At 40.7% G+C, this 23232-nt stretch overlaps 3 protein-coding genes across 3 annotated transcripts; 1 reads left to right on the top strand and 2 right to left on the bottom strand.

The window, feature by feature from the left end:
• Positions 1-25: 25 nt before the first annotated feature.
• Positions 26-2677, bottom strand: LOC120899645 (probable glutamine--tRNA ligase). Its single transcript, XM_040305720.1, has 2 exons — positions 1043-2677; positions 26-965 (listed from the first exon to the last, which is right to left on the bottom strand). Exons 1-2 carry the CDS (start codon positions 2550-2552, stop codon positions 157-159), a joined length of 2319 nt encoding a protein of 772 aa, XP_040161654.1. The 5' UTR covers positions 2553-2677; the 3' UTR covers positions 26-156.
• Positions 2678-5279: 2602 nt separating this feature from the next.
• Positions 5280-22880, top strand: LOC120900026 (28S ribosomal protein S9, mitochondrial). The gene is made up of 7 exons (XM_040306506.1): positions 5280-5511; positions 5590-5976; positions 6044-6132; positions 6208-6452; positions 6529-6644; positions 22456-22618; positions 22702-22880. The coding sequence occupies exons 1-7, from the start codon at positions 5443-5445 to the stop codon at positions 22791-22793; spliced, it is 1161 nt and encodes a 386-aa protein (XP_040162440.1). The 5' UTR covers positions 5280-5442; the 3' UTR covers positions 22794-22880.
• Positions 12789-18821, bottom strand: LOC120900023 (transient receptor potential channel pyrexia-like). Its single transcript, XM_040306501.1, has 3 exons — positions 18708-18821; positions 17041-17585; positions 12789-16860 (listed from the first exon to the last, which is right to left on the bottom strand). The coding sequence occupies exons 2-3, from the start codon at positions 17190-17192 to the stop codon at positions 13632-13634; spliced, it is 3381 nt and encodes a 1126-aa protein (XP_040162435.1). The 5' UTR covers positions 17193-17585; positions 18708-18821; the 3' UTR covers positions 12789-13631.
• Positions 22881-23232: the final 352 nt, after the last annotated feature.

Below are 23232 nucleotides of genomic sequence, written 5' to 3' on the forward strand. Positions count from 1 at the left end.
AGGGCAAAAAAACTCCACTCCAAAAATCACTTCACGAACATTTTTCTTTCTATTATTGTAGCAATCACCACATGCAAACATCTCCATAACTGGTTTAATATTTGCTCCAATCGTATCATAATGACTGCAAGATTGAAACGGGCTTGATTTGTCAATCTAAATATTTTTACCAGTATCTTCTTTAAGCGTGACGGTACGATTGAAAACAAGCTGGCCGTTTCTGCTATCCGGATCCACGGAGAAGTAACCAATGCGTTCGAATTGATATTTATCGTACACTTTACTGTTCATGACATGTGCATCGACATAACCGCACAGTGAACGAATCGTGTCCGAAGCACAGTCGCTCAAAAACCCATTGGGAACATCGTTACTGTCTTCTGGGTTCTTGTGCATAAACAGCTTCTCATACAAACGTACCTCTACTGGACAGGGTTTAGCTACCCAGTGTACATACGCTTTAGGTTTTTCGGTTGCAGTACACGGTTCTATGCGACATACTAGTTCCTCGACGGTGCCCGATTTTCGAACAACACTTTCTACTCTAAGCATGGAACCAATGTATTTCAGTCCAACCGGCTGTCCTGGCGTTAGTCGACGGAAAGATTTGTCAGCATTTTCCATGAAATCGGATCGCTCTATATATACAACACGATCGAACCAAATCATGTGCTCGCCTTTCTCCGGCACGTTTGGAAAATTGGGCACTGATAGTTGAATTGGCCCGTTATGTGGATAATCAAGTATAGTAATCTTTAGAGGTTCTAGTACTGCCATTGTACGTGATGCTGCAAGATTCAATACATCTCTGGCAGACGCTTCCAGTGCAGCAGGGTCAATGGACGTTTGGGCACCGGTGAGACCCATCTGGGCACAAAAATTGTTGATTGCTTCGGCTGGATAACCCTTGCGTCGCAAAGCAGACAGGGTGAATAATCTAGGATCATCCCAGTCGTTAACAATATCTGAAAAAAAAAACAGACAAATGACCATGTCATACACATTATTTACACGTCGTTGTACATCGAATATTTAGTCTTACTTTCAGTGATCAGCTTGTTAATTTTGCGCTTAGAAACTACGGTGTAGTTAACATTAAGTCGCGCATATTCCCATTGCACTGGGCAGTATATATTGAGTGCATTACAGAGCCAATAATACGACGATCTTCTCGATTGGAACTCCTTGGTGCAAAGCGAATGGGTGATATCCTCCAGACTATCGCACAAACAATGTGTGTAGTCGTACGTCGGATAGATGCACCACTTTGTTCCGGTCCGATGGTGTGGAATAAACTTGATCCGGTAGGCTACCGGGTCCATTTTTCCCTCCTCCAGCGTGATTTTCATGCGTAATGTTGCCGCACCTTCATCAATTTTCCCATTTTTCATGTCTTCGAACAGCTGCAGGCTTTCCTCGATTGGACGATTACGCCACTTGGATGGTTCGGTTGTAAATCCCTTCATTTGATCAGCAGTTTGATGACACACGTAAGCCATATCTTTTCTTATGAGCTGCACAGCAAATTCGTACAACTGTTGGAAGTAGTCCGAAGAGTAAGTAATTTTGAATGGCTTATAACCGAGCCATTCGACAATGTCGCGTATGCCTTTAACAAATTTTTCCTCTTCCTTCTCGGGATTGGTGTCATCGTAACGAAGGAAGCAGATGCCATCGTTCGCTGCCGCGTAAGCAAAGTTGATGTTGATAGCTTTAGCGTGGCCAATGTGCAGAATTCCATTCGGCTCAGGAGGGAAGCGGGTACGCACTTTGCCACCAGTTCGCTGTAAATGTTCCTTCAAGAGACGTTCCGTATCGGGAGTAATAATATACCCATCAGTTTTGAAATTTTCGCCTGGACGATGGAAATCGACATTACGCATCAGATCAACCATCGTTCGAGGGCCTTCTGGTCGATTATTAGCATTGACGGCTGATGGTTCAACGACAGAGGTTGCTTTGGGTGCAGTATCTGAGGCTGGGGTTTCCCGACGTTTTTTACCCACTTTCTCCCCATCGGCATCCGTTTTGGGGCCAAGTAAATCAAACATTTGCACATCCACCTCACTTTTAAGGGCTTTACCATCCACCCATGGCAAAGCACTTCGAATTTCGCTCAACAATTTTCCGACATTAAAACGATAACGTTGGTCGACGATATCGCTACGATATTTGGCAACGGTTATTTCAACCGCCCGCTCGATTTCTTCCGGTGTCACAACTACTCCCACACCGCAAGCCGCATCGAAAGTAGCTTCGTCGATAGTGGCTTTCGTCACGTTAGCCAGAACATATTCCAGTGCGGTGTCAACACGTAGACTAGTGTCCAAACTGTTATCCAAAATTTTTCTTACTATAAGTTCCAAATGGTGAGCCGTCTGCGGTTTTATCTTTGAGCATGCCTGAAATATCAGCGGTTTTTGTGCTGAACTTAACTCCACACCCGGCGGGACGTAAGAGAAGGCACGTGTAATTGTGCTAGTAAGGGTTGCGTTTTTAAGCGTTTCCTTGATTTTTTGCTCATTTAGACCGAGAGAAACGAGATGTTCCATCGTGGTACACTAATGTTTTAGCTGAAAATAAGATTTATGTAAAAATCTGGATTGTTAATTAAAACTAAAACAAAAGGAGAAATTTTGCTAGCGCGAACACGTATGATGAAATAAGTGACAGTGAATTGGTATTACCTTTTCTATACGGCACTGCGAAAATCGAAAACCGAAGACATTTTCAGGGTGGCCAGATTAACTGAAACACTGATCATTTCAGTCTGGATTATTCTAGCCTCAAAGCTAGAATTTGATTCGAGTACCTGCTCGAAAAATGGCAAAAGCAAGGTGGTGTATACAGTCTGTTCTCGAGTTACACGGTTCTCGACTTACGTGGATTGGGAGATACGCGGTTTTATAAATTTGACAGATTAAATGTCAAATCAGTACAATTTGCTTCAAGTTAGGTATAAATGGCATTTTGGCTAACAAATTGAAACCGGTTAAAAGCCAGAAATATTAGAATTTTCTGCACGAATTATCTCAAATAAATGATAAAGTGTATAAAAGAACTAAATTAAATCAAAAACTCCGAGTAATCAATAGTATTTTAGTCAAAAAAACGAGAAATTCGACATACGCGGATATTCGAGTTACGCGGATTCGTCGGGAACGCAGAAACCGCGTAACTCGGGAACAAACTGTACATTTATCCAAAGGTGCATTAAACAGATCAGGTGGAATATAGAATCAAAGTATATGTAGTCCATTTATCCCAAGGATTATAAAATGCTGGGATAATAATCAGCCTTCTAAATTCATACACCTTAAAATAAGCTCACATGCAGTGGCGATTTTAACGCCAGGACTCCACAGAGCATAACACGGAGCGCAACATAACAACTGACAGCTGCCAAACGCTTCAGAAAACGCTTGGGAAAGCAGGTAAAGCGTTTCATTAACTGTCGGTCATCGTAGTAGGTTGGTAGCTTTTCTATGAACAATGAGCGGCCTACTAAGGATATTCAAAACATGTTACCATCAAAGAAGCGTTTTCTGAAGCGTTTGGCAGCTGTCAGTTGTTATGTTGCACTCCGTGTTATGCTCTGTGGAGTCCTGGCGTAACGGTAAGCAAAGTAAGCAATTGCGGGAGGGCGTCAATGAGGGGCCCCGGAATTTTTAGTCCATTATCTATAACAGCCCAAGCGTCACAGATTAAGCTCAAACGACTGGAAAATTGAATATCCATAGAAAAAAATGAAAGCTCCACAGCTTCATTGGTTTGATCAATAGATGGCGTATTACAACTCATCATTATATTGCTATCCTTTTCTTGCAATGTGTTTCGACAAGTTTCATCTTATCATGACCTATATAGCCTTCTAACTTTCTGAGCAAAAATCTATATGAATGGTCGTGTGGTCAGATACGAGGGTATCAACACCAACGACCATTACTCAAATCTCACTTTCTTCAGTGCAGGTGGTTTTCGTTGGAGTTTAGTATTTAAACAATCGTATCGCCGTTCTAGTTCTAGCGATGCATAACTTCATTGCGAAACTATACAACAGTACAGAGGAAATGAGAAAGCTCTCCTCCAAGCGATGAAGCTCAACTGGTTGGGGTATCTCACCAACAGAGAGCGCCACCAGCTTTTTCGCTATTTTTAGAATGCATGAGTCGTTTGTCGTCTGCTAAACGAAGTCTTTCTATATTCCGTTTAGGTAGAGTGCTTGAGTCGTTTAGAAGCCGTTTAGTGGTAGTTTAGTGGATTTGTGGCACTTGGGAGTTGATAGAATATGGCACTGTACTAGCAAGGAGGGCTTCGTCGGTGATGGACGTTGGGGCCCCGCACTAGACGAACTCTAACCGACTTAGATAGCTGCTCAAAAACTGCTATACAATGCAAACACAGCTGACAGGAATTTTTGTTTCGGTCCATAAATTAATTATTAGGCCGAAAATACACACACCGACAAACCGACATGACACTGGCGTAACAAAAGTGTCCCACACGAAAGTACTGCCATTTGCATGTGAGGCGATCACTTCTGTCAAAGTAAGCTCTGTTCACTGCTGCTTCGATGTAAACAACTTTTCCAAGTACAAACGGCGGAGGAAGTGTTAGGCAAGATTTTGTGAGAATTTTTGGACAAAACACCCAGGAAAATCATTTTATAAGTTTCCAAATCAATGCAAAAGATGTGAGAAGTGAATAAAACAATACGCATTGGAATTTGCGGAGAAAAACAAAAAGTGGTTTTAGTAGTTCCTCCTTTGTGGCAGTGTAGTAAGCGAATCATTATAGAGATAGCGCTAGTGTTTAACGTATTTTCATTTGAAATAAGGAGACAACTTTTGAAGCTAATTTTGTTCGAAGTGTCACGTCGGTTTGTCGGTGATACACAACGCGAGGTTTCCTCGGTACCGCGATCAAACTCGTATAACGCGATTGTCAATCCAGTATAGCAATGAAACGTTATTCGATCTCGCTACCGAGGAAACTCAGAAATGCTCGTGGTGGGTATCTCTGCGGAATTACGAGCAAGATTGCAGGTGAGGCAGATATGACAACTGAAATGTTATACGAGAGTACCGCGGCCGAGGAAACCTCGCGTCGTGTATTTTCGGCCTTATATTAACTGCACTTTCATGTTGTACAAAGAAAGCTTATAATTTAAAAAATGTGCTGATTGATTATTGATTTTTCCTTCCAGCACGTCCGCAGGAGCGATTACCGCTACCTAAACGGCGTTCCACTGTAGTTTCTTACGCGACTTTCACAAACACAATAGTTGCACGGTTGTGAAGAGATGGTGCTATGCGTTGTGTAGCCGTGATCTGTGCATGAATAAACGTCAACTATCGGAAAATAACAACAAACCAGCAACACAACGTGCACCGGCTGCAAAATACCTGTTATTTAATAACTTTACAGCTTAAACTGAGCGAGATGTTTTCAATCGTAATTCGCGGACTGCGATCTACGCTTCCACGGCAATCTTTGATTATTAATACTTCGGTAAGTACACCAATCATGTTTCGAATAAAGGTCGGAACAGACGTAATTTGTGGACAATTTGTTACATTACATTCGCAGTCGCATTTTCATCTTTCGAGTGTTAATAAGGCCGAAGATGTGGAAAGTGTTCAAAAGGCTAAAATAAGTAAAGCAATGAAGGCTTATTTAGAACGAGCCAAAGAATATGAAAGTTGTATGGAAACTGCACGACTAGAGTACAAGCTTGGTAAAAGACATCTTGCCAACATGATGGGAGCAGACGTGGAAACCTTTACCCAACAAGACATCGACCTGGCGGTGCAATATTTGTTTCCGTCAGGCCTGTATGATCCGGCAGCACGGCCGACAATGAAACCTCCGGAAGAATTTATTCCTAGAAAAAAGGGCGCTGAATTCGATGAAACTGGTCGACCATTCCATCCTTTATTTTACACGGGGCGTCCGAACTTCTTTCAATTGCTGTTTGTAAGTCTTACGGCCACTGTAATGGATTTCGTAAAACAATGCAATGATTTTAATGCATATTTTCTAGGATGTGGTTGAAAATATTAACAAATTGAACGCACTAGAGGATTCAACACGAATGAAAGGCAAATCTTTGGATTCAGTGGGAAAGAAAATGTAAGTAACAAAGTAATTGTTTGAATACAAGTGAGTAAATGAGTAAATATAATACAAGCTTCTTTTATATCACAGAGACACCACCGGATCTGAATGGTTGCCAAAAGAATTGCTGGAAAAGAAAATTGTGGAAACAATTTCCGACATTGAGTACGACAATTTCATCAGTGCAATGAATCGCCTCGAAGCTCATCCACTGTCTGATCGTGTGAAAGATTTTGTGTTTGAATATAGAAAACCACTAATTTCGAAACTCGACAACGATACCATCCCTGTACCGCAACACGACGAAGATGGGCGGCAGTGTGTGACAATATATGGTATATATTTATTTTCAGTTTCCGTTTGTTCTAATGGATAGCTAATTCAAGTAATACACACATTCCATTCCTGTAGAATGCTTGCGTAAAACAGCACGCGGGGATGTGACGCTTAAATTTCCAGGAACTGGGAAAATTGAAGTGAACGGACAAGACCTTCGCAGCGTAGGAAGTACACAACAACGCGAACAGGTAAGTGGTGTTTTAATTTTAATTAATTAATTAATTAATTGCAGGATGGGTCAAATGCAGAATAAGCTAGAAATGTTGGGCAAAGCATTTTACTTTTTGTTGGCCGCGAGCAATGAAAAATAGTCATTCTTTATATCGTACATAGATACAGTAAGTGTTCCGTAACTGGATGCTTTTTAACTGAAATGTTTTTTTAACTGGATGTTCGCTAACTGGGATGGATTCCAGTTAAAAATCACTTACTTATCATCACGTCGTCTTAAACGGCGAATGGAAAAAGAAAAACCATGAGAATAGTTTTTATTTGATTCCATTGATGGTTTTTCATAAATTTTCATTTCAGTTAACGAACATCGTCCCCGAACTGGAAAGTAAAAATATCCCAGTTAGAGAGCGGTACTCGTTCCAACGCAATGCGTTACGATTTTCCCAAAATGTATGGGATTTGACAGACCTATGCGTTAACAACGCATGACGCAGCGTCAAAGTTGAAAAATTTCTGTTTCGACGCACGTCGTGATGCGTATGTCAAAACGATTTAACCATATCGAGTGAAAATCGATATATTTTCATGTTAAATTGTTTCCATCGCAGTTTTGCGTGTAACTGGACTACTAAATAATTTTATAAACAAAAAAACAAAAGCGACTTCCTCTTTCTGACTCCGACTGACCCTGGTTACATTGATATACAGTTCGAACTCACTGGTTGAACTTCGATTCCCTGCCAACTATTGAATTTGTGCTTTTTAGTTGGCTCGTTTTTTCATACAAAAAGTTTCTGAAAATTTTCTCGGCAAGCCATGAGATTTTTGTGAACTTTTCAAAAACTGGGATTCGCATACAAACGCATGCTTTTTATTTGAATTGTAAGCTAACTATCGAGCGTTCAACTAAAAATCCTGCCAACTAAAAAGCGTTCAACTATTGAATTCTGACTGTACTTTTTTTGGAACCTTGCAGAAACAGTATTTGGCTGATTAAGGCCATAGAGCGCTTGACCTAGGTTATATAATACGCTGATGACTACCCAAAATAGTCGATGGGCCAATAATATCTGATATTAAATAATTTTGCATCATATAAGCTAATATTGGAAAATTACGAGGTTACAATTTTGCTATGAAATGAAGACTGTCCGACTTTCAGTGGACCGTATACATTTTATACATTTTATCACATTTATGATTGGTGTTCCGAGATTTTAAAAGATATCGGTCTGATTTTTTGCATGTGCATAGCTAAAGAGTGTCTTCAAAGACGTAAGAAGAAAGTTTTCCGATAAGTGGTTTAGGGAACTGTCCATGGTGCTGCAAAGTCAGATGAAAGGTTAAAAAAATATGAGGTCAGACGACTTTAGGTGGACGCCACTGTACGTGTCCTGCGTTAGGTCCGCCACTGTGAGTCCGAATATATAAAAATATCGTGGCAATATTTTTACAAAAAAGTTACTGCAAAAAATAACCTTCTTTAAGGTGTAGCCGGTCATGCCGGTCTATATAAGGTTTCGAGACTTATTAAGAACCACGAAGCCGGATAGTCAACATTTGGTTAGGGCTACGGCTCATACGAGGCTTGAACCTATGACGGGCATGTTACTAAGTTGTCCGAGTTAACAATAATACTGCGGTACGTCTTTCTCTCTAGGTTATGGTCTGCATGGGTATCGTCCTAGGGTGAGTTCAAAGTAGTGAAGATTATTTTCGAAGTCCTTGAAAAAGTTGTGAATTTATTTTTTGTTGTGAAAACTGTTTTTTGAATTCCTAGAAAAATTTTCCCGAAAAAGACGTATTGGCGTAAAAGAAAATGTCAAGTGCAGCTAAGGTGGAAATTAATCAATTTGCTGGAGAATCTGTGTGAATTTGCTGGAGAATGGTTACGATCTGTGGAAGTTTCGTGTTGAAACTCAGATGACAGCCCACGGTTTGAAGGAGATGTGGAAAGACGATGAGCCAACGGATGCAACGCAGCGAGCAGTTTTTCGAGAAAAGGACGAAAAAGCTAAGGCGCTGCTAGTTACGTTCATCGCTGATTCACATCTCGAATACGTGCGTGACAAGGTAACTTCTAAGAAAATGTGAACACCCTAGAAAAGACAATTGCGAAGCAAGGATTCGCGTGTCAAAACTGTTGTGATCATAGCAACCTCTCTAGTTTAAACGAAGTGTAGTAGGCTTTATTGAAATAGAGAATAAATCAGTCTGCATTTTCCTTTCGTACGAACAAGAAGTTCCAACAGGTTATGGGCCCAGGATTAGTGGCGATTAAAACGTTTTAACCAAAAGAAAGATTTCGCAAAATGGAACGATTGGGAATTGCAAAACTCAACGGAGGTAATTACAGTGTCTGGAAGACAAAGGTCGAATTCCTCCTCATCCGAGAAGAATTGTGGCAGTATGTGCGCGATCAGCGATGGACCGGGTAACACGACGGCCAGTCCCACTACCGAAGCCATCGGAGCAGTATCGAAGAGTGGTGATCAGAAGGCGCGAGCGACAATCGGCCTTTTACTGGAAGATAACCAACTCAATCTAATTAAGGACTGTAAGACGGCTAAAGCGACATGGGAAAAGCTGCGAGGACACTACGAAAAGGCCACACTAACTTCGAAGGTGTCGATTTTAAAAAACATATGTGAGAAGCGTTTTTCCGACGGTGAGGATATCGAGCAGCATATCTTCGAGATGGAAGAATTGTTTGATAGGCTAACATTGACCGGTGAGGAGCTAAGCAAAAGCCTGCAAGTGGCAATGGTGCTCCGAAGTCTCCGGCAATCTTTCTCGGTTCTGACCACAGCGTTGGAAAGCAGGTCTGACGACGAGCTTACGCTGGATTTGGTGAAAACCAAGGTGGTGGACGAAGTAGCCAAAAGGGGAAACAGAGGTTGCTGCGATTCTGTACTAAAGACAATTGTTAAGAAGAATCAAATGTTATGTCATTTCTGTCAACAACCAGGGCATAAAAGAAAAGATTGCCTGATTCTAATGGAGAAGCGGTCCAGAGATTTGAAACAGTCGGAAGGCCAGCATGGTATGAAACGGAGCCAGTTATGTGTGCAAACAACTGATGAAGAAACTCTGGAGCAGGAATATTCGTTCACGATGCGTGGATTTACAGCCAATTCATGGATCGTTGATTCAGGAGCAACATCGCATATGTGTATCGATCGGTCATGTTTCGTGGAGCTGGACGAGCGTTATCAGCAGGACGTAATTTTGGCCGATGGCACAACGGCGAGGGTTGAAGGAATCGGTTCGTGTCGAATAACCACGCTGTCTCCGGAGGGTAAAACATCAAGAATGACTCTTAACGATGTTTTGTTCGTCCCGAAGTTAGAGACAAACTTAGTGTCTGTGAAAAAACTGACGGCGAAAGGTGCTGTGATTTTTTTTGACATGAGCGGTTGTCAAATCGTAAAGGATCAGAAGGTTATAGCACTAGCCACAATTTCAAATGGATTATATTCTCTGAAGACCAGAATGCAGAATGTCTTGACCCGAAAGAATGCCCGATATCGATCAATTGCTAAGTGTTTATTGATGCCAATGGATCTTGAATATCGGAATGTACAGCAGAAGGAGGAGGGACTGATGCTTAGGAAAGGCGAGCTTAGAAAACGCAAGTTATGAAAAGGCGAGTCATGTTCTTATGTACATTGCAAAGATCGGACTATGTCATCAGGGTCTCGAATCTGGGTTGGATGTCATGGAAAAGATATGTTTGGAAGGTGTGAGAAGTCCATACCTAGAAATAATGTTGTGTTGTAGATCATAGCAACCTCGATAGTTAGAATCTGCGCCTACAACTTGGTTTAGAGCCAGCCGAGATTGAGGAGGAGTGTTGTGATCATAGCAACCTCTCTAGTTTAAACGAAGTGTAGTAGGCTTTATTGAAATAGAGAATAAATCAGTCTGCATTTTCCTTTCGTACGAACAAGAAGTTCCAACAAAAACTACGTGCGAAGATCGCTTGCTGTGTTGAAGCTGTCGGAAGGAACGCTACTTATGGATCATTTTCGAGTGTTTGATCAGTTAATCCGTCAGTTTAAATAGGCTGGAGCAACTGTATCAGAAACGAACGTGATAAGTCAGCTGTTCATGTCATTGCTGTATTCATATGATGTTGTGACGACTGCATTGGAAAACATTGAGGAAAACCAGTTGAAGTTGGAAATAGTGAAGGCACGGTTATTGGCTGAGGAACAAAAGCGATCCGGAAGTGAAAATGGCGTTAGTGTGGATTCTGAAGCAGCGTTTGCAGCAAAGTCCAAAAAGTCCAAAACAAAAGAAAAATTCATGTTTTAAGGAAAATGTTTTTTTGTGCGGCCATTTAGGGCACAAGAAATTTGCATGTCCTAAGAACAGAAGCAAACTTGATAAAGCTTAGGTTGCCACTGTACCGGTTGACAGAGAGGTTGTTTTGATGCCAACTCGATGAGGAATACCCAGATCAAAGAAGCCATCGGAAATTGAATGGATTTTGGATTCGGGAGCGAGTCGTCATATGGCGTGTGATGAGGAAAATTTTCACGAAACAAGCGAGTTTGATGTACCAGTGGTAATCGATAGTGCCAAGAAATGTGAAAAACTTCTCAGAACAAAAGAAGGTACCGTGAAAGGGAAAGTTCACGTGAATGGAAATGTGTTGATGCTATCGCTGGGACATGTGTTGTTGGTGAAAAATTTGAAATACAACTTGATGTCATTGTCCCATTTGTTGAAATCCGGAGTGAAGGTAGACTTCATGCCAGACCGAGCTATGTTGTTCAAGAACGGAGAACAAATAGGAGAAGCAAAACTGCGAGGAAGTCTGTATTTATTGAAAATGAGCTGTGTAACACCTGAAGCGGCTATGTTTGCAAAGGATGTTACAGGTGAATTGGAATTGGATCAAGTTTTCGAATATTTCAAAGTATATGCAATGCCAACTGCGAAATTTGGATCAAAGATTGAAAACTTGAGTTGCGACTTAGGTAGAGAATATTTTTCGAATGAGCAGCATGCATACTACAGACAGCAAGGTATACAAGTTGAATCGACCGTTGGCTACACACCACAACACAATGGAGTTGCAGAAAGATTCAACAGAACAATTGTGTAGAAAATGAGAGCTATGTTAACTGAATCTGGAGCTCCTAAGGTGATGTGGGGAGAAGCTGTACTGAAGGCGGTGTACGTCACAAACCGAAGCCCAACCGAAGCTCTGACGAGAGACAGTACTCCTGCTGAATGCTACCATGACGAGAAACCGGACGTAAAAAAATTTAAGGTTTTTAGTTATCTATGCAAACCGCCATCTACGCATGCTACTACGATTGAATGCGTGCAACCATGGTTGAATCGCGTTCCACTACGGTTGAATCATGTGCCATTACGATCGAATCGTGTGCCGCTACCATTGGATTTCTGAAAGGCAGAGCATAGTAAACTGTTTGTTTAAGTTTGCAAGCTTCCTTCTTCGTCGATGGCAATTTGTTTGTAAAATTCTAATAAAAGTTAATTATTCACTGATTACATGTAAAATCCTTGTTTTCAAGTAATATTCGGTGTTCCATGTTAATGGTAAAATCCTTGTTTTCAATAATTCGTGGTTTTTACCTGTAATCAATGAACAATTACCATTAGAATTGTACCAAAAAAATCCATGGGCGAAGAAAGAAACAGCTTTCAAACGTAAACAAACAGTTTGCTATGTCCTACCTTTCAGAAATCAAATGGTAGCGGCACACGATTCGATCGTAGTCGAACGCGATTCAACCATGGTTTGCACGCATTCGATCGTAGTGGTATGCGATTCGAAGCAGGCGGTTTGTGATTCAATGCAAACGGCACGAGATTTGAACGTAGCTGGAAACAGGTGTATTTTTGGGAACCCTGCGCGTGGGGATAACATTGGTTTAAAGGATTTCTAAACGGTAAAAAAAAGTGTTAAGGTGTATACGTTCATAATATCGCCATTTTCGAGTCTACAGAAGAATTGGGTCATGGAAATGGAAAACTGTTTGCGAATCTTTTTTTTTGGTTCAGCTAAGACATTAGTAGGCATTTGAGACTGAACATGTACTGTGTGCGGGCTGGTTATTTATATTAATTTATACAAACTTTTCACAAATTTCGGAAAACAATTGAATGAACAATATCTTAAATGAGTATTCTACGATGCATTATATGCACGATTTTTTTTATTGCAATCACATTTGATTTTATTAAAATACGATACCCTGGTATAATAGTGCCTTAGGCCCGTGGCAGTACCCATCCGATGCGATTTTATCGGACGTTGCTGTCACATGCTATTTCGGTTCATATTGCGATTATTTGTATAATTCCAATTATTTCACTATTATACAAAAATTAATTTCATGTTGTTCCTACATAACCTACATAATTACATTGACAGATAAAATCGGATGCGACGATACGACGAATTAAAAAATAAAATTATTCCGTCGTACGACGAAATCGCACGTCCTACATTATCTGTTAAATCCCATATAAAATTTGACTGGTCTTCCGATAAATTCACATCCGACGAAGCAATGCCATGGACCTTAATGACAATAAAATCGAAAAAAAAGAAATGATAAACCGTTTTCGATAAAGGTTGGTCAATCGTTCAACATGAAAACATTTATAAAGAATGCTAATGTTATTAATAATTTTGACAATAATTTGATGCAGAACAGGTATGACAGTGTAGTTATTATCTGTTCTATTATTTGTGGTAATGATGATACTATTTGTGATTAAAAATTTAAAAACTGAGTTACACTGCTATAGCTATCTACTACATTCTATGGAAAATCACATCTAAATGACGTCACTGCGGATACTGTATAAACGAACGCAATTGCGTCTACGTTTTAGCTTATAAAAAAATCAAAGAAAGTCCCCTTCAGGTTAGAGAGTAGCGCCATACAACACTATATAGCAGATGCACCTTCTATTGGACGGTGTGAAGATGACGTTATCACCACATTTAATCGGTATTATAATTGATCCGATTGAATGTTGTGTGTTTGACTTTTGCTTAGTAATTCGAGCACCTGCCGCAGCATCTGCTGATTCTCCTCGATTGTTGATCGTAGTTCTGCAATCTCTGTTGCAATGTTACCAATATAGTCATTATGTTCGTCTAACTTATTGGTGAGACCATACAGCGTTGGTGTGTCATAGACGTATCCAAACTTTGTTGTATGATCATTATTTGTGCTGGCTACTCCCATTCCTGTGTGAGCAGCTCGGCGACAGTTGGATACATTACAGCTACTATCTGTGCGTTTGTACGTTTTTGACTGCATCCCATTCACTATTAGTGCGTTTTTTTGAGGATCGTAAGACACATCACGACGTAGTGTTGAGAAACTCTTTCTGACATAGTGTTTTTTCTGCTTCGCTACCTCATATGCGGCCATCATGATATCCCGGGGAAGTCTTGTTTCGCCGGGATTGAGAGGTTTGACGCTTAACACAACACGGTAAGCTTGTGGCGAGACCAGCGCCGTGTAGTAAAGTAAATTGCGCAGCCAGTTTGGTAGCCAACCATTAAAAAGAGCAGATTCGATGTAGGAAATCAGTTTCGTTTGCCGGACTAATTTTGACAGACCGGCCGTTTTTTTCAATCCTTGTATATCGTGCACAGCTATACCAATGAGCAAGTTCATCAGAATGACTGTGACAAACAATAAAAACAGCACAAAAGTAATCTGAGCGCTAATTTCAAGAAGAAACGGTGGATCCTTGCCATCAGGATCATTGATCAGCAATTCAAGGTCTTGTTCCCCCGTCATCATCACTAGTACAGTGATAAATCCCATGAAAGGATTAGCAAACGAAGAAGAAGATGGAAATATGACACAAAAGCTGATTGTGAAGCCAATCAACATACATGAATAGGCCATGAAAAGTTTGGCAAATTCAACCTGCACTTTGGTATACATGGCGACATACGCACCGAAAACGGGTAACTGACCGATCATAAGCATCAGATTCGTCCAACCAAGCAGTACTGCAAAGGCTCCTACATGATTCTGCCAAGTGTAGGTCCTTTTAGTGTAGATGTAAGAGATAACAAATACGCTCAGTATGATGAACCATTCGATCGCATTTTCTGTTTGTGTTACGTAATGTTTTAACGAAGTATAGCCAGTGATGCCATAGATCTTACGACAAATTTCAATTGCTGTGATTGCCACTAAAACCATCCATTGCATCTCAATTACGAATGGGTTATTGCGTAGCATATCTCCAAAGATGGATTGTTTTTGACAAAGCTCCTGTTCCTGAATAGTTTCCTTCATGTCCTTGCTGCCGTTATAGCAATTATGCGCTAGTGCTGTGAGCACGTACAGTGTTAGAAAGAGCACAAATGTGAAACAGAAAAGCAATCGCGCGATATAGTATTTGCGTATTTTGTTCCACTTAATGTAGAGAAAAGCTGAGCAGAGCGGATGTTGCAAAAATTCCTTTTGTCCATCGTCCACAAATGTATTTAGATAGCTAATTTCCCTTGGGTGGCAATGTTGCAGGATACTGCGAAAATCTAGTTCTAACTCCACCTCCCGGCTGGATGAATCCTGGGAGTGTGTCAGAGTGATAGCAGCATCAAGTTTGCATTGTATGACTCCTAGAGATGCCGGAGTTTTACGACTTATAATGTTGAGAGCGCTAGTTCCCTTCCTGGATTTCATTGTGACATCCGCACCGTGGTAAAGCAATGTTTCTACGCAAGGACCTAGTGCATCTAATGCCGCAAGATGCAGTGCGGTAAATCCGTACACATCGCGCTGGTTGACATTAGCACCCCATGCAATTAGTGTCTCAATCATTTCGACGGCAGTATCGGATTTGCTGACTGCAGCGTGTAGTGGCGTACGTTGATCGAAATCGGCCATATTCGGATCACATCCACCAAGTTTTAGTAGGGCCTCGACACAATCTGCACTTCCACTGCGAGCTGCCAAATGTAGCGGCGTAAAACCACGATGATTACGAGCGCGGACGTCCGCGCCTCGTGCTAGCAGTTGGGTAACGCAGTCCAAATTACCCTCGTCTGCGGCAAGGTGCAACGCAGTCATCTGCTTATCCCCTTGCTGAATACGGATGTTGGGATCGGCATTCGGACACTCTAGCAATGCAGCAAGACACTGGGTGTGGCCGAGGTCGGCGGCAAGATGGATTGGGTTCGTTCCATTACGTTCTAGTGCGTTTACATTTGAACCGTGGGCTATGAAGAATCGAAGACAGTCGATAGCATTTGAACGTACGGCACAGTGAAGCAACGATTCTTCACAGTGTTGCTTGTTGGTTGGCACGTCAATGCGAGCACCATTTTTAATTAGAAGCTCAGCGGTAGCTAATGAATTACCGAATGCGGCACAGTGTAATGGAGTGTACCATTTAGGTTGCATATTAACGTCTAGTCCATGCTGAATCAGAAATGCGCAACATTCAGTACACCCACTGAAAGATGCGAGATGGAGCGCTGTTAAACCATTACTGTCGCAAAAGTTGATATCGGCACCGAGTCGGACACACTGATCAAGTAGATGAAACTTTCGTAGAAATGCCGCCCACAGAAAGCAGATATTTTTTTCAAGCTGTTGTCCTCCAATGCTGACACTGTTGTTAGTGGGAAAGGTTGTAGTTGAGGTATTCGTTGCTGGCCCTGATGTTGCGAGTGTTGCTGTTCCATTCAGCAGATGCTCAACTGCCGCACAATCAAGTGTGAGATCGAGTTCGAAACTTTCAAGCAATGCCACTCGACCACCTGCAAGCCGCATCTGCTCTGTGAGCGATATACGGATGATGTCATTACAGAGTTGGGCACTGGATTCGGAGTAACTTTCGTCGTAGCTATCGTATAGATTCGGTGCGCCCTCGGCAGGAGGGGATGGTCCTACTTCCATGTATTCATAACAGTCAACGTGCGATTTACGACCGTTAGGTTGACCTGTTCCACTATGTGATGCAGTTGTTTTGGTGTTAGTATTTGTGGTGGTGGTAAAGCTTCCATTTACTGTTGCTGCAGACACGTTATGATTGTCTGCTGATGAGCGTCTGATTCCAGCAGTCACATCGCTTATGTTATTTTGTATGTTAGCAGTCTTGGTGCTATTCTCATTACGAGGCCCATTCTCATTCATAAGCGTCTCCGATAACGCTGCTTCTGGATCTATCGGTTGCTCTCCAGTATCCTTTTTCAATGTAGCGTTGAATCTAAAATTCAGAATAAGTAGATTGCTTAACAGCCTGTCTGAGCTACACATTTGAAATGTTTGAATCAATGGGATATTAACTTAAACTCAAAAAAAAGTTGCTAAAACTGTTTTTAATTATTTCAAATAATCATCATTTCTTATACTTTTTAATAAGAAAAGCTCTACGGAAATCACTAACCTGCTACTCAAACGGGGAAACTTAATGGAACCATTCTCAATGCAGCTTATCGTTCGAAATATTCTAGGCGGCCGTACTGGTGGCGTCGATGGTGGTGGAAGGGGTGATGGTGCTGTTGTACTATCACTATCTTTAAAGCCATAATTGTCCATTTTGTTCGTCTGCCAAGAGCTGGTAGCCAGAAGTTGGTGGGCCGGATGATACTTTGTTGATGTTTAATGTGGTTTGTTTAATCAGTTAGTTCAATTTGTTGAGCTCTATTGTTTCGAGAGACGTTATTGTTGCGCTTGGCAGCTTTAAATGGTGATCGTGCAATGGCGTTAGAACTAGAATAGTGCGGTTGTAACATTTCATTCTATCCGTTCCATCTAAAGCTTGCGTGTAGTAGAGGTGTTTGATGCTGTTTTTGTAGCTGTGTTTTGTATTTTATTTTCAATCCCCTGTGACCAGCTCAATCTGATTTTTACGGGATGATGTCGCGAGAGGTGGACAGCTATTGATCGAATCGCGCTTACTTGCTAGAGGGATAATGATCTGCACTATATCTGAAATGTAGTGACGAAAAAGAGATACAAGGCTTATTTATAAAGGAGCGAAAGAGAGGAGGTTTATAGTTGCGGATATACATAAAACTCGATTCAAAAAAGAAAACAAAATAATGGAAAGGGTGGGAGATATAACGGAAGAGCCGACCAATCTTGATTTTGTGTTGACTTGTATTTGAAACGAGTTTTTACACACACAAAAACCTCGCTTTGGTTCGTTGCTACAGTCGGGCATCTAAAGCATCGTCATTCAACAAAAATGTTTTTCGCTTACCCGAACCAACAAGTTTCTCCGTACTAAATGTTCGATGGAACTCGTTGAAATAAAAAAAAACAACTATACATTCAAAAACATATTAATAAATATGGACTACTTAAATATATGTATAAATGGACATACAAAAACAATACTATATATATTATATTATTATATATATATTATATATATATTATACTGGGAAAAAAGGTTTTATTTGAAAAAACACAAATTTCCAAGCTCTATTTTATATTATCAATTTGTGAGTGAGGCTATTCAAAATATGTACATTATAATGAAGGTGACGGTGTATGGGTCCGCGATATATGACAATAGTAGCAAAACATGTGTTGCATCTTTGTTACCATGCAAAAAAGCATTATAATTGATAACCGGTAGTACAAGAAAGAAAAGCTTTTAGTTTTACATTTTGAATTGGGTTTTGGCAAATAATTGCACTGCGATGAACTGTGAAAAACGTATGCAACTCAATACCAATGTTTGATTATCACGCCTCTTGTTGTGGGAACCGTCATAAAAAAGCAACGATAAAATTTATGTATTATGAGGGGATCAACAATGGAAACAATCTATTTCGTTTGTGCAGCTTGTGGATGTAGAAAATAAGCGGCGGCAAGGCACGGAACTAAATCACGATCAATTCTTCTTATCACGAACACATACACGCGCACATAGCATATAACTGCAATCAATTTGAAATCTCGTGGCATGCATGCTATGCGATGCACGAGTAGCACACACTGTTAGATTGACCAACCCAAAAATTATTTAACACATATGATTATTTATTCGAGTTTAAGTGATTACTATTTAGGGATAATTGATTCCGAATGTGGAAAACACACCTTTAAGCTAAATTGTGTTGAAATGCATAAACGGCAAGCTATGCACAACTTTCGTATCAAGATCGTACAAATAACACAAGGGACAATAATGTACTGGACGCAACCACCCCTAGCCAACCAGATCACACTGACGGAGCTCGAAAAGTTGACCATCCGTCGTCCACAGGCACACGACGATCGTGCACGGTGGTAACTGTCAGACTAGCGGCCGATTCAAAACAGTGCCGAGTGTCGTCTCGGTCCCACGATTGTTTGATGTTGTATGTGCGCTGTGCTATACAAAATACACAAAACGGCAAGAGATCAGCATATATCATGGCCCCCTCCCATTGCAGGTGTCGTGAACAACGAACTGGTGAGATATAGCAACTGATTTTTGAGTTGTTCTTCGGGGTGATAACAATCCATCCGGGGATGAAGCGTGTCGAAACAATCTAAACCGATCAAATAGAGATAACCGAGTGGAAAGCAGCAGTGCGAAAGAGATCCACAGCAAATGTTTAAGCGTGTTGGTGGATGCGTCTTTCAATAGGATGGATGGATGGACCTGTGGAAACATACGTTTGAGTGTACTAACACACAGAGATAAATATGTTCTCCCCGTTGGGCTCGTCTCTTACGATTCGCTGCCGAAATAAACAGATCGGTAGGAAAATGGGGCATGACGGTTCCCATAAAATATTCAAGTATTGTCACACGTATGAATTTTCATACATTTATGATGATAGTTCTGCTTATTATTTTGAATTATAAATAATAGATTTAAAAAAAACATATTGAATTAAGCCCTTTCGAGTTTGATATAGACGTATCATATTTCGGACGCCTGAACTGTAATGAATTAAAATAACATAATTTTATGGATATATATATACATATAAGATATATCTTAACATCCTAGAAGATTGATTTAGCAAACACTAGAAAAATAATGACGGAAAAATAATAAAGGAAAAAATTTAATTCATACAAGACACAAAAATTACCATGTAAAAAAAAAACAGTAGACACTAATTGTGTGTCAAACTGTCGTGTAACTCTGTCGTGTGTTGTGTCAGTCATCATTTACCGTTTATGTAACGAAAGAAACGGTTTAATGTCAAAAAAATCAAATATAACCTAGGAATCAGTGCATTTTATGATGGCTAATATGATCAGGAAAATATATAGATCACATTTGGTTGATGGATTTATTTCATTGTAGCTGGTCATGTTTATTTTCTTTATTTTTATAGAGACTTTGAGCCGATTGGCATCATTCGCCTCTTTGGTCATTGTTGGAAACTCGTGAGTGCCCAACAATCTGCCAGGTCACAGCGCGAGAGAAGAAATGGATAGATGAAGAAAGAGTGAAAGGGAAGTCAAGCGAGCGAGAGGAAAGATAGGGAAAACGATAAGTTTGGCGATAAAAGGGCAGGATGCGCCTGCCCTCGCCCTTTTAGTTGAAACGGAAACCAGGAACAGTGGACTAATTTTTTGATTACACCACAATAAAATCAGCACAATAAGTGTTATCTAAAAAAATCCACACCGTTTTCAACAGTCATGTTAAGGCTTGTCAAAAACAAGCTTTGAAAATGGTGGCCCAAAAACGAGCTTTCATTTGATTGCTAGGGAGTCCAAATTTACTTAGTAACTCATAACTCATACTTAGCTACTCATATCTGCCAATCTCCATACAAATCTCAATCAATTTCGGAACCTTGGACAGTTTCCAATTAAGGGTTTACGTCAGTCGGGACGAAATCGATAACTAATATACAATACTGAATAGGCTACGAAAACCTTGTAACATGTCCCAGCCATCGTATCCTGCCAGCCTTTGTAACCGTCAGGATGTTCGGTTCGCCGTACAGCTCAGCAAGTCGGTGGTTCATCCTTCTGCTCCACGCTCCATGCTCGAACGCCAAAGATGATCCAGAGGATGCGTTGCTCAAACACGCCCACAGCCTTTGCATCGTCCGTTCGAATGGTCCAAGACTAGTGTCCATAGAGGTGCACCGGGAATCTATGTTGGATATATCACACATTTCGTGCGGTCTCGAAGTATTCTGGATCTCAGCAGTCAGTCATTAGTAAGCACGATTCCCCTGCACAATGCGTCTCCGGATTTCACTGCTGATGTAATTGTCCGAAGCTACGACCATCTCAAGATAGCAGAAATCTGCTACCACCTCGAGATTGTCGCCGTCAACTAATACACTACTTCCCAGTTAGGCCCTATCTCAGACTGAGCCTCTTGCAAGCAGGTCCTTCGTCGCATTGATTCTCAAACCAATTCTTGCTGCTTCGCGTTTGAGTTGGGTGTACGCCTCACAGCTTCACTGTCGTCTTGCCGATGATGTCGATGTCATCCATGAATCCAAGAAATTAGAGAAACCGGTAGAGGATCGTGCCACGGATGTCGTTGTCTAGCCCCGCGCCGCAAATGATACCTTCCAGAGCGATGTTGAAGAACAGGCAGGAGTGTCCGTCACCTTTCCTCAGACCCCTGTGAGATTCGAACGATTCCGACGTCAAGTTCGATACTCTCACCATGCACTGCATCCCGTTTATGGCGGCTTATAACAACCGTATCAACTTCCCAGAGAAATGGTACTGCTGCATGATGTTCCATAGCCCATTCCGGTCTGTGGTATCGTAAGCCGCCTTGAAGTCTATGAACAGGTGGTGCGTAGGGATCTGGCACTCTTGGCACTTCTGGAGGATCTTTCCAAGTGTAAAAAATTAGTCGGTGGTGGATTTAGCTACAACAAACGGTAGCCGGTAGCTCCATCAACAGTGGTAGCTGCACTCGATCAAGCGCGGATTACCGAGCGTGAACTGTATTCTGATGAAAATAAAAATAAACTAACGTAGTTTCTATTACTGTGCAAAAATTGGTTCTAATTGCTACGTTTTAATGCTTTAAAGTTTCAAAGCCGACAGGATTTTAATGACAAAAAAAATAAAAATCGTATAAAACATTGTTTGCAGTACTTTTCAAAATGTCCAAAGCAAAACGGCTTTCAGGGTATATAGAACAGTATATTACACGTCTATAGCTTTCTGTAGCTTTCTGTAGTCGATGGATACATGGGACTGGGTGACTGGCCTTGCGGTCACGTGACCATTTTGCCATGCTTGGATATGTGGTGGCACATGTTACCACTCTGCACGATGAGGACATGTCGGAATAGGAGTTGGATGCAAGAGCCTGTATTATCCCTCGAGGTACTGCGGATCCCATCCCATTTTATCATAACACGACTATCATAACATAATTTACACGTCTAACAAAAAAATTTCAGATTTCTTCTATACGTAATCAAAAAGATAAAGAAAGTTTCGCATAAACCGTTACATTACGACACGTCATGGTAAAAGGACACTAATATCAATAAAGTCACAGGCAATCCGTGTAGCCCGATTACCTGGAATATATGGGTATTGCAAAAAAAAATCTAAAAAATAGGTATTAAAAAACAAAAATCAATGAAAATTTTCAAAGTAAGACTGTAATATGTTTACATACACATTCCTAATTTAAAGTCAATCGGTTTCCTAGAATCTGATCAATAAGCAATCAAAATCGATTTTGCTACCCTGGTAGCCGAATGCCAGGAATTGGGTTAAGGAAAGTTAACACACACAGAAGGATTCGTCGTAGATCGTCCAAATGTACCATATATATTCTGGTTTTTTCAAAAAAAAGTGTTCCACTGAAATCAATATGGTTCCTAATAGAAAATTATCATTTTTTCATTAGGTTCTTTTTCCTCTGCTGTTTACTAAAATGTATGGAAAAATTGATGTTACTGCAAACGTTTCTGGTGGCGGGCCGTCATCACAGGCAGGCGCTGTGCGTTGGGGTATTGCGATGGCATTACGTAGTTTTGTCGACGAGGATCAGATTGCTCGAATGCGTGTTGGTAAGTATTCCCCCTTTTATTTATTAGCCCTTTTCTTTAAAATAGTTTTGAATTATTTACTCAAAATAAGTCTACTTTTTAAGCTGGTTTGCTAACTCGTGACTATCGTCGTCGAGAACGTAAGAAGCCTGGCCAAGCCGGTGCCCGAAGGAAGTACACTTGGAAAAAACGTTAATTTCGTATGGTATTGTGAATGTAAGCGAATCATAGTTTTTTATTAAATATGGTAATGAATAAATTTCGCTAATGTAGAGATAAAAAATGTGTTTCATGTGATTTATAATAGTGTAAACTTTGGCAATTTTTAAATCTCACACGACTATAGTGTCAAATTACAGGGGTTTCGATGATACTGTTTAGAGACCATTTTATGAAGTTTTTGAATTTATCGCAAATGTGCATTTTATAAAATTATTAAGACAGGTGTATTGTAACGGTTTTCATTCAAATCAAAACTCCTTTATCTTTTTTATGGTTCATATAAAAATTCTGAAAAATGTATGCAAAACGTGTAACCTACAGTTTAGTGATGGGAAAAATCCAGATTTCGTCGGAATCGATTACGGCTAGCTCCGAAGTTTTCTTAAATCGATTCCGGATAGTAGGGTTTCCGG

Source organism: Anopheles arabiensis, chromosome 3, assembly GCF_016920715.1.
Source record: "Anopheles arabiensis isolate DONGOLA chromosome 3, AaraD3, whole genome shotgun sequence".
Taxonomy (NCBI): domain Eukaryota; kingdom Metazoa; phylum Arthropoda; class Insecta; order Diptera; family Culicidae; genus Anopheles; species Anopheles arabiensis.